The sequence below is a fragment of the Neophocaena asiaeorientalis genome, unplaced genomic scaffold (assembly GCF_003031525.2).
Source record: "Neophocaena asiaeorientalis asiaeorientalis breed wild unplaced genomic scaffold, Neophocaena_asiaeorientalis_V1.1 scaffold489, whole genome shotgun sequence".
NCBI classification, from domain to species: Eukaryota; Metazoa; Chordata; class Mammalia; order Artiodactyla; family Phocoenidae; genus Neophocaena; species Neophocaena asiaeorientalis.
The window spans coordinates 3,582,325-3,592,212 of record NW_020174791.1 but is presented as its reverse complement, the minus strand read 5'-3'; the positions used below and the strand labels follow the sequence as shown (position 1 = coordinate 3,592,212).

General features: G+C 53.5%; 1 protein-coding gene across 1 annotated transcript in view; it reads right to left on the bottom strand.

Moving 5' to 3' along the window:
- Positions 1-3,278, bottom strand: part of MXRA8 (matrix remodeling associated 8) — a 5,960-nt gene extending 2,682 nt beyond the window's left edge. The window contains 1 exon segment of the mRNA XM_024760259.1: positions 3,217-3,278. Coding sequence (XP_024616027.1) covers positions 3,217-3,278 — 62 coding nt within the window.
- Positions 3,279-9,888: the final 6,610 nt, after the last annotated feature.

Sequence of the window (9,888 nt, the reverse complement as noted above, 5' to 3'; positions counted from 1 at the left end):
CTCCCCAGCACCCGCTGTGACATCACGGAGCAGACCGCCCCCTCCGCTCCTGCCCGGCCCCTTGGCCTCCCCGCCTTCCCCCGGTCCTTGGTCCTTGGCCGGCCTGGTGGGAGGTGTCAGGCCTTGGCCACTGTGTTCCCAAGGGTGAGGGGAGTCACTCTGGCTTGGGTCCTGGAGAAGGTGGCAGTAGCCCAGCCCAGAAGGGGCAGTGGGGCCTGAGGGTATGGCCCCAGATGCCTCGTGGGTGTCTGTGACATACATACGGAGCCCTTCTGGGGCCACTGCAGGTCTGGGGTTCTGGGGGGAGTATCTCCTCACCAGCACCTCTGTAAGTGAACACTGGCCAAGGCATCCCCCCACTGCAGGAGAGCAGAAAGGCATCCTGGGTCTGACCCCAAGGACCCCAGGCTGCCAGACCACCAGGTCTTCCCGTTGGCCCTGTGGTGACCCTTCGCCTCTGGGGGCTGCGTTTCCTCAACTGTGAGGTGGGGATAAGAGTCGCACGGGCCCTGGGGAGGTGGGGGGCCCCTTCCGGAGAGCATGATGGGCACTGCTGTTCATCAGTCCCCTCAGCCAGCCAGGGGGTGAGGGTGGGGCCCCTGAGAGCTGAGCGGGGAGCTGGGTGACCCCCTGTCCTGGTGCCCCCACCCCATCTGCCCACCATCAAGAGCAGAAACACCACCCAGACCCGGGTACGGTGTCCCCAGGATCACCCCCCACCCCTCCCAGGGGGAGGAAATGAAGTGGGGCATGGGAGCCTTCCCAACAGAAGGCACAAATCTGAAGCTCTGGGAAAACTTACGAAGTCACGTAAACAAATGTGAAATAACAGAGCACGCACTGTGTATCAAACCCACTCTTTCTAGTTAAGCAAACCTCAAAAAAAAAAAAAAAAAGAAAAAAAATCCACCAAACTACCACAAAAACCCACAGTGCATTTTTGGACTGCCCATTTGGACTGAATTATGGTCACAGGCCCCAGGCCCTGGTGGGCTGGAGTCTCTCTTGAACCCTGCCCTGCTCCCCAAGTCCTCAGACGAGCAAGGAGCCCAGCCCAGCCAGACTCTTGGGCTCCGGGCAAGGGGAGGAAGCTGCTGCTACTGCAGCAAGAGGGAATGAGGGTTGACAACAGGTAGGACCCACTGGGAGGACACAGGGCTGTGAGGACGCCCCACCCCCAACCTAACGGACCCATTTCCTCAGCAGGATCCAGACCCTGGGAGGCGGAACCCCCTTTCCAAACTGGAATCAGGACTTGTCTCCGCACCCCACCCCCAGCTCCTCATGGGCCTTTCATTCTGGATAAACAAGCCCTGCCTGGCTGGCCTTGAGGCCTGGCCTCTCCTCCTGTTTTTCTAACTGGTTTATATTAGCACTGGTGGCCTCCTTCCCAGCCCTCCTCCCTCCTCTGCGCCCCCGCCCTTGTCTGTCTCTCTCCATCGGCCTCGACCGCTCTATTGCTCCATCTCAGGCCTCTGTTCCTGCCTCTGGCTGCCAGGCTGTCTCTCCTCCATAGAGGGAAGATGTCCAGGCAGGGCTGGAGGGAGGCAGAGACGGCCCAGGTCCGGCCCCTCAGTCTGGAAGGGGAGCGGGGTCAGCTCCCAGCGCTGAGCTAAGAGCCTGGAAGCACCCGGGCCACACCCTCAACTCCCTGCAGAGCCCTCCCTCTCTCAGCCCTGCGTGGAGGTCGGTGGATTCCTGGCATCGCAGATCCAGCCCTCGGCTCAGCCCCAGTACAGAAGTCTGAAGGAGGAAGCACACTCCTGGCACCACTGGGCAAGGATGGACAGGGCAGGGGAAGGCTGCAAACCCCTCCTCCCTGCCCCATCCTGTTCTCTCTGCTTGAGCCCACCTCCCCGGTCCTTGGCAGGAAATAGCCGCAGATGAGAACAGAGGCCCAGGAGAGAACAGACCGGAACTAAACGGCTGCAACATCACCATGGTCCTCCTGAGCTCCAGCCCAGCCCCAGCCAGACCAGAGCCCTGGACCCACATCCCCTTCTCCTAGGAGTCCAGGCCAGACAAGGCGGGTCAGCCAGCGAGCCCCACTGAGACAGACTCAGACTCTGGCTCCAATCCTGGGGACCCGGACATTCCAGGCAGCCAGGATCACTGGGAGGAGAAACCACAGGCACTCAGACGCACAACCAGACACACAGACACGTGTTCACACACGCTGTCATTCAGCAAACGCTGCGCACCTACTGTGTGCCAGGCACTGGGACTCAGCACCGCACCGGCTGCCAAGCTCCTGCCCTCTTGTAGCTGTTAGAGGGCAGGCAGCCTGCAGACCCAGCTGCTGATGAATGAGGGCATTTTAAACATGGCGAGATTAACACAGGTAAGGGGCTCCCTCCGCCAGACCAACCAGGACAGCCCCTCGGGGACCCACACCCACAAGTGAATAGCTAGGCTGGGGCCCAGGAAGCTGCCTGCCGGGTAGGGGAGAGCGTGCTGGGCTCTCACGTGAAGTACGATGAGGCCTAAGGGGGTTTACATGCGGGAGAGATGTGGTCTGATGATGCAGGAAACGCCAAGATGGTTAGTTTAGACCCGTCAGGATTTACACGAACACATCAGGGAAATGGACAGAGTTCTGAGATGCTCCCCAGGGCACCCAGCCCGTTTCCTCCCCCAGAGTGTGACCAACCTTGGCGGGATAGCCCTTCGCACCACGTGACAGACGTGACTGCAGGTTGCTCCCTGAGGCAGAGTATGCACCTCAGCCGGACAAAAAGCCTCAGCTTCTCTGCCTGCTGGGCTGTGAAAGCGCCCATGGGGTTGACCCAAGTGCAAACCCTGAGGCCCCAGCCACCCCCGCAAGAAGAAAATGGATCTCAGTCCTACAACCGCAAGGAATGCATTATGCCACCCACCAGATAAGCCTGGAAGAGGACCCCAGGTGAGGACACAGCCCTGCCGACACAGGTTTCACCTGGTGAGACCCTGGGCGGAGCTCCCAGCAAACTCACATCCAGACGCGTGCCCCATGCCAGCCGTGCGGTAATGAACACGTTGAGGGAAGCTGCTGAGTTTGTGTGGATTTTTGATGCAGCAACAGGAGACAAATACGACTGTCTCCCTGAGCAAAGCAGGGGCAGGACTTAAAAGGACAAAAGCACAGGTCTCAGGGATGGCGTCTTGTTAGGGACTGGCTTGTGGGGGCAGGTCGCTGAGCAGCAGGGTCCCTGGGGTGTCCTTGGGAGCTGCGCTGACCCATCATCAGACGAGGTGAGGCCAGAGGGTGGTGCCGTGTCACAGGCCACGGCACTCGCCATTTCCCCCTCACGCTGCTCTTCTCATTCTGACCAGGTCTCGTACAAGCACCAGGTCACTTGTGAGTGTGTTGGTCCTTCTTCTGGGGACCTGGTGGCCTGCCCGGTGCCGGGGCTCACCCCGTGAGGCAGGGGCTCTGCAGGCCCCATGTCCGAAGAGCCGGGTGTCCCGTGGAGGCTCTCTTTCTCCTTCCGGTGGAGACCACAGGTCAGACAGAGGCTGGGAGGTCATCAGTCCACTGGGACACTGATTCGAAAATACAGACGAGAAAATCTGGAAATCTAGATCCATTATTTCATGGGCCAGCCAACCCTTTTATCTTGAGAAAATGTCAGGGAGCCAAGATCAAAGATTTTAGTGGTCGTGGTCAAACCCACATCAGTGGTTTCCTGCGTGGCATTAACAGGGTTCAGGCACCCCTCATTGTACTGCACTTCGCAGACTCTGCCCTTTTTACAAACTGAAGTTTTGGGGTGACCCTCTGTCAGGCAAGTCTATCAGTGCCATTTTCCCAACAGCGTCTGCTCACTTCATGTCTCTGTGTCACACTTTGGTAGTTCTCACATTATTTCAAACCTTCCACCAGCAAAAAATTCTGACTCGCTGAAGCCTCAGATGATGGTTAGCATTTCTTAGAGACAAAGTAGTGTTAAATTAAGGCATGTAAAATTTAAAAAAATATATATGGGACTTCCCTGGTAGTGCAGTGGTTAAGAATCCACCTGCCAACGCAGGGGACATGGGTTCGAGCCCTGGTCTGGGAAGATCCCACATGCCGTGGAGCAACTAAGCCCGTGTGCCACAACTACTGAGCCTGCGTGCCACAACTGTTGAAGCCCGCGCACCTAGAGCGCGAGCTCTGCAACAAGAGAAGCCACTGCAATGAGAAGCCCGTGCACCGCAACGAAGAGTAGCCCCCACTTGCCGCAACTAGAGAAAGCCCACACGCAGCAACGAAGACCCAACGCAGCCAAAAATAAACAATTTTTTTTTAAAAATTAAGGCATGTACGTTTTTTAGACATAATGCTATGGCACACTTAATAGCCTACACTTTAAACATAACTTTTATATGCGCTGGGAAACCAAAAGGTTTGTGTGCCTCGCGTGCCTGCGGTGGCCTGAACCGAGCCCACAGCGCCTCTGACGCCTGCCTGCGTCCCCTCTGTTTGGCTCGTTCTGTTCATGAAGGTGCAGGGGCACCGGCCGGATTGTATGGGTCATAGACTCGAACCATGACCTCAGGCTCCAAGGTTGGCCACTGTATTTTCTTCTCTCCCATCATGCCAGAAGTGTTTCCTTACCGTCCTTATCGATTCATCAGTTTTGCAGGCAGGAATCAAGGACCACAGACCTGACTCCTAGCAGATTTCACCCGTGGTGCCTCTCACTGCAGGAGTTACAAAGTTACAAAGTCCCCAGGTCCAGCTGGTTGCTGGCGCCTTGGGAAGGCCAGGGCTGACAAGCTTAGAGCAGCCACGAGGCTTAGAGCAGCCACCAGGCTGGCTTCCTGGGGGCCGCGAGCGCTGCTTCCACGTGGACGGGCGCCCTGGGTCCCTGGCGCCTCACCAAGGAGATTTACCTTTAAATGCGATGCTTCCAGCAAGGGAGCCCCTTCACCACGGGTTCTGGTGACACCGAGGCTCCCTTCAGCAGCTCTGCTTTATGAAGAGGGGCTCGAGCTCCCCACAGAGGGTGTGGGGGAAGCCACGGGAGGGAGGGAGGGTGGTCCGTGGTGTCCTGCCTGCAACACAGTCCCTCAGCCACCCCGAAGCCTTGACCTGGCCTCCCTGCGGCCCTCGGCATGGCCACCAACGCCCCTCGGCCCTGCAGCCTGGAGGGCTCCCACCTCCCCTGCCCGCCCAGCCTGCCAGCCCAAGGACTCCTCTGCTGTCGGGGTTAGGGGGGTGGGAGGAGTGGGGGTGAACCAACCACCAGACTCCCCGAGCTTCCTGGTCCCGACTGGACCCAGGGCCACCCCTCGGGTACCGTCCTGAGTGGTTCCCTCCTACCGCTTCCAGAATTTTCAGTTTTTCTGAAGAATCACTGGCTTCACATCTGTATTAAGAGTTTCTTGTGATATTTTCTCCTGAACTCTGAGGGCCAGTTGAATGAGATCCATTTACAGACACTTCATTACAGCCTGTACTGTCTCATGCCCACACCACCTCAGCGAGACACGTCCAACTCCTCTGCCTGTCCTGTGGACTCGGGCCGGACTGCAAGTTCCGGGTCATCTGCTTCTGGTGCACAGGGGCCCCCGGCCCTGAGCTGGCCCCTGGGGACAGTGTGGCAAGTGTCGGCCTGTCTAGTGAGGCTGTTTCCTGTCGCGTCAACAGTCAGGGACCCCGGAGACGGCTCCTGGGAGGCCACCACTGCCGCGCGGCTGCACAGCACGTCCAAAGGCCAGAGAGCGGAATCTCTTTTAAGGTGTCACGTACTTCCCCAGGATTCAGTCACGAGAGTGTGTTTACCTCACAGAGCCTTCCGACCTGCAGGTACTGGCGGGGAGGGCCTCACAACACAGCAATCAGAGCCATCCTCGCCGCACACGCGAACGTGGCAGCTTCCCACCAACGCGAGATCGCAAAGTTGCTCCAACACAGTCAGAACAACATTCCTTTTGTGTATAAATAGTCTGACTTTCCCATATTACGGGCTTCGTAAACGGGGGCTTCCAAACTTGCGAAGAGGTGGTTAAATACGGTAGTGATAAGTATATTCCATCGTCTGCACTGCTCTTCATTTTATCCAAGGGAGGAGGCCTTCGTGTTGCCAACGGCGGTCTGGGGGAACCCCAAAGACAGGTGAGGTTTAAGACACACTGTCAGTTTTTCCAAGTCTGGATCTCAGGCCTGGATCTGGGGCAGGCACGTCGTCACTGTTGACCACACACAAGACATGAGGATCACGTTGGCTAGAGTTTTAACCAATCCGGGTGACAGCATCTAAAACGAGCACAGCACTGAATGATTACTGGCAGTGTTTGCCATCTTAGAAACAAGGACCATCTGGTAAAACAGGGTCAAGTCGTGGTGGGAACCTGAGGGGATAAGGGCCCAAATGGGGATAAGCCTGGGGGAGAGAAATGCACTCCCTGACCCAGCAGAGGAAACAACAGCTTTTCTTTTTGTTTAGAATATGCTGTGCATGTAAAAGACAACTCTTTTCCTCTTTATTATATAATATATACACTTCCTCCACTTAACGATATTGATATACCTCTCTGTGAATGTTTATTCTAAGTACACAAATATTTATACTGTTATTGACAAATTTAAACGGAGAGCTTTAGTTTACGTAACTGTATGTATTACACAGCGTATGTTTTAACTTCACGGTCCAAATTAGAGGTAATCTGGACAAAGAAGGGCTATTTTTAGACAGTAAGGCACTCGCTCTCTCTGTGAATTTCAGTATCTTTAGAAAGGCTCCGGGTATTTGCTGCATAACGAGCACCTGGAAACCACAAGCCGGGGGCAGGGATGCAGAGGTGGCGCACAGGGGATTTTTCAGAGCAACGAAACTGTTCTGTATGATCCCCCATTAGGGGGATTCACGGCACTATGCGTTTATCAAAATCCAATGAACTGCATGGCACAAAGAGGGAATCTTAATGTGTGAAAAGTCTAAACAACTCATTTAGGTGGTCAGGTAATCAGAATGAGGCCAAGAAATCTGGCTGACTCACAAACGGGGCAACACCACTGAAGGGGTGTGGAAGTGCCAACCTGAGGGCCTCGGGAGTGAGCAGAGCCTGTGACCAAAGGCAGAGGGGCCTGCACGCAGCACTGTGCTTGAGCTGACACGAGTGTTTCCCACCGGCTGTGGCTTATCAGCTCTGATACTGCCGTAGGGGACGTGGACCAGGTTATGGAAAAGCAGGAGGGGCTGGAATGACCCGCGAGGTCGGGATCACAGTTGGAGACACTGCTGTGAACTCATGTTCAGCGCAGCACAAATAAAGGCGGACGCCTGTAGCAGCGGTTATAGGTGTGCGGATGCGTGGTCGGCTCTGTCATCTGAGAAGGCCCAGCAGCAGTGCGCACGCCCAGCTCCAGATCAAAATGGTTTCTAAGACCACTTCCCATACAAGGAACCAGGGCTCCTTGGAGAAATGGCTGGTCTTAGGGTGCGGGCGGGAACACGAGATAAGCCTGGAGTGCCGAAAAGGAAGGAAGTGCTAAAAAGTGAACGATGGGGGCTTCCCTGGTGGCGCAGTGGTTAAGAACCCGCCTGCCAATGCAGGGGACATGGGTTCAAGCCCTGGCCCGGGAAGATCCCACATACCACGGAGCAACTAAGCCCGTGCGCCACAACTACTGAGCGTGTGCTCTAGAGCCCACGTGCCTAGAGCCCACGCTCCGCAGCAAAGCCACCGCAATGAGAAACCCACGCACCTCAACAGAGAGTCGCCCCCGCTCACCGCAAACAGAAACTAGAAAGCCCGCGTGCAGCAACGAAGACCCGACGCAACCAAAAATAAGTAAATAAGATTGAGTCTTTAAAAAAAAAAATTCCCTGAACTTTTTCTACCACTAGTTGTTAAACTCCACATTTTCCAGCCCAACATTTAAACAATATTGATGTTTATATGACATAAAGTCTCCTCGGCAACATTTGCTCTCTGCCAGAATTCACATCTCTCTGCTTGTTATCCAACGATGAACAATTGTCCCAGGTTTTATTTTTTTAGCTGTGGATTCTGCAAGAAAATGACTTTTTTTTTTTAAAGCATTAGAAGTTCAATTCCTTTTTTCTTTCCGGAAATCTAACGTTCTCTATTTTAAATCTATGAAAGCATGCATTAGTCTATTGAGGCCATCAGCACGGAAGCTTTATAATCAATATACATTATTTTGGTTTCCAGGAAGACAGGAAGTTATACTAAAATGCTCAGAGAATGAGCCCAGTCATACGGCCCAAGAACCTAATAGAATCTCAGCCGAGACCCTGGGACTTGGGCCTCTGTATCCTCCATGGCTGCCCAGTGGATGGGTCTCAACACGCTTCGTGTGCTTTAGCCCTCATATTGTCCCATCTTTGGCCAGTGAAGCCCTTTGCACCCTCCTGGTGCCTCCCGTGGCCTCTGACATGAAGAGACACGGCAGGTTCTCATGCGCTTCCTGCCACAGGTCTGGTGTTAGGGTTTCCAGGTAAACATCGCACAGGACATACTGAGAAGTTATTCGTTGCTTATCTGAAATTCAAATTTAACTAGGGGCCTGTATTTTTATTTGCTGAAGTTGGCAACCTTACCAGGAACTAGCCATGTCTCCAAAGAGTCCTGGCTCCCACCAGAAGTGGGGGAGGGCACTTAGAGCCACTTCTGGGGGTCTTGGTTGGTAGACCTCACTCTCAAACATAAGCACACAGCCAAGTGCCACCAGAGGAAGCCCACTGATGTGGGAAACAGAGGCCAAAGTCAACAGAGGAACGCACTTGGCAGAAACAGAAACTAGACTTGGCGGTGGGGGGCAGAGAAAATATGTAGCATTAACATCCCCACAAGGAGATGCCACCACACCCGTGAAACATAAACAGGACACCACTAAAAACACTCAAAAATCAAGTCTCTTAGAAATTAAGAAGGTAACAGAAATGAAAGAAATTCATTAAATGGATTAGAAGAAAATGTTGAATATGCCAACGAGATAAAATATAGAAGAGAAAGTCATCCAAACAACAGGCGTTTCATAAAAAAAGAGAAGAAACAGAGTGGAAGAAATGATAACAAAACGGTTCGAGAAAACGTCCCCAAACTGAATCCCAGAAGGTTAGGAGTTTCCAGATTGAAATGGGCTCCTGTGGGGACGAAAGCAGATCCACACCAAAGTATATATGTCACTGGGAGTGTCTCCACCAGTGAAGGAAAAGAGGAGCTTCGAAAGAGAAAATCACAAAGGCTCTGGACTCAAATTGCGTTCAATTTTCTCAACAGCAACACTGGGAACCAGAAGACAACAGAGTGACACCTATGGGGTTTTATAGCAAATAATTTCCAACCTAGAATTCCATATCCAGCCAAATTGTGAACCAAGAAACAGGACCCAATAAAGATGTCTGCAGATTTGCAAGGTTTCAAAATTTTCTCTTGTGTTTCTTTCTGCAGGAGACTGGAGGATGTGCTCTTTCAAAGTAAGGTAAGGAAAAAAGAAAAAAAAGTTAAAAATGAAGAAAAAAAAAAGGGAAGGAAAAGGGAAGATGAGGGATCAGGGGAGCAGAGAGTCTGAGAGAATCCCCAGGGTGAAAGCTGGGCCTAGATGTGATGGGCAAACAGCCAGCTGGACAGGTGAGAAATCCAGGAAGAGACTTCACTCTGAGATGAATGAACCTCAGCTGTTTCTGGGAGCTGGGCTGAGAACTTGGTGTTGAAATTGTGATGAGGGCACAGAAAACTAAAGCAACTGAAAAGGAAGGAAAAAAAAAACACAATTACTGATTCCAGGGAAAACAAAAACTCACGGGGAAGGAAAAGCAGTGACAGTGTCTCCACGTGAACAGACACTCACGTCCCCCAACTCACAGGCCACCGAGTCAGAGGAGGGGCAGTGAGGAGGGGCAGCACATGGCACCCACGAGGAAAACAAAATGTAGTGCCACAACAGGGGAC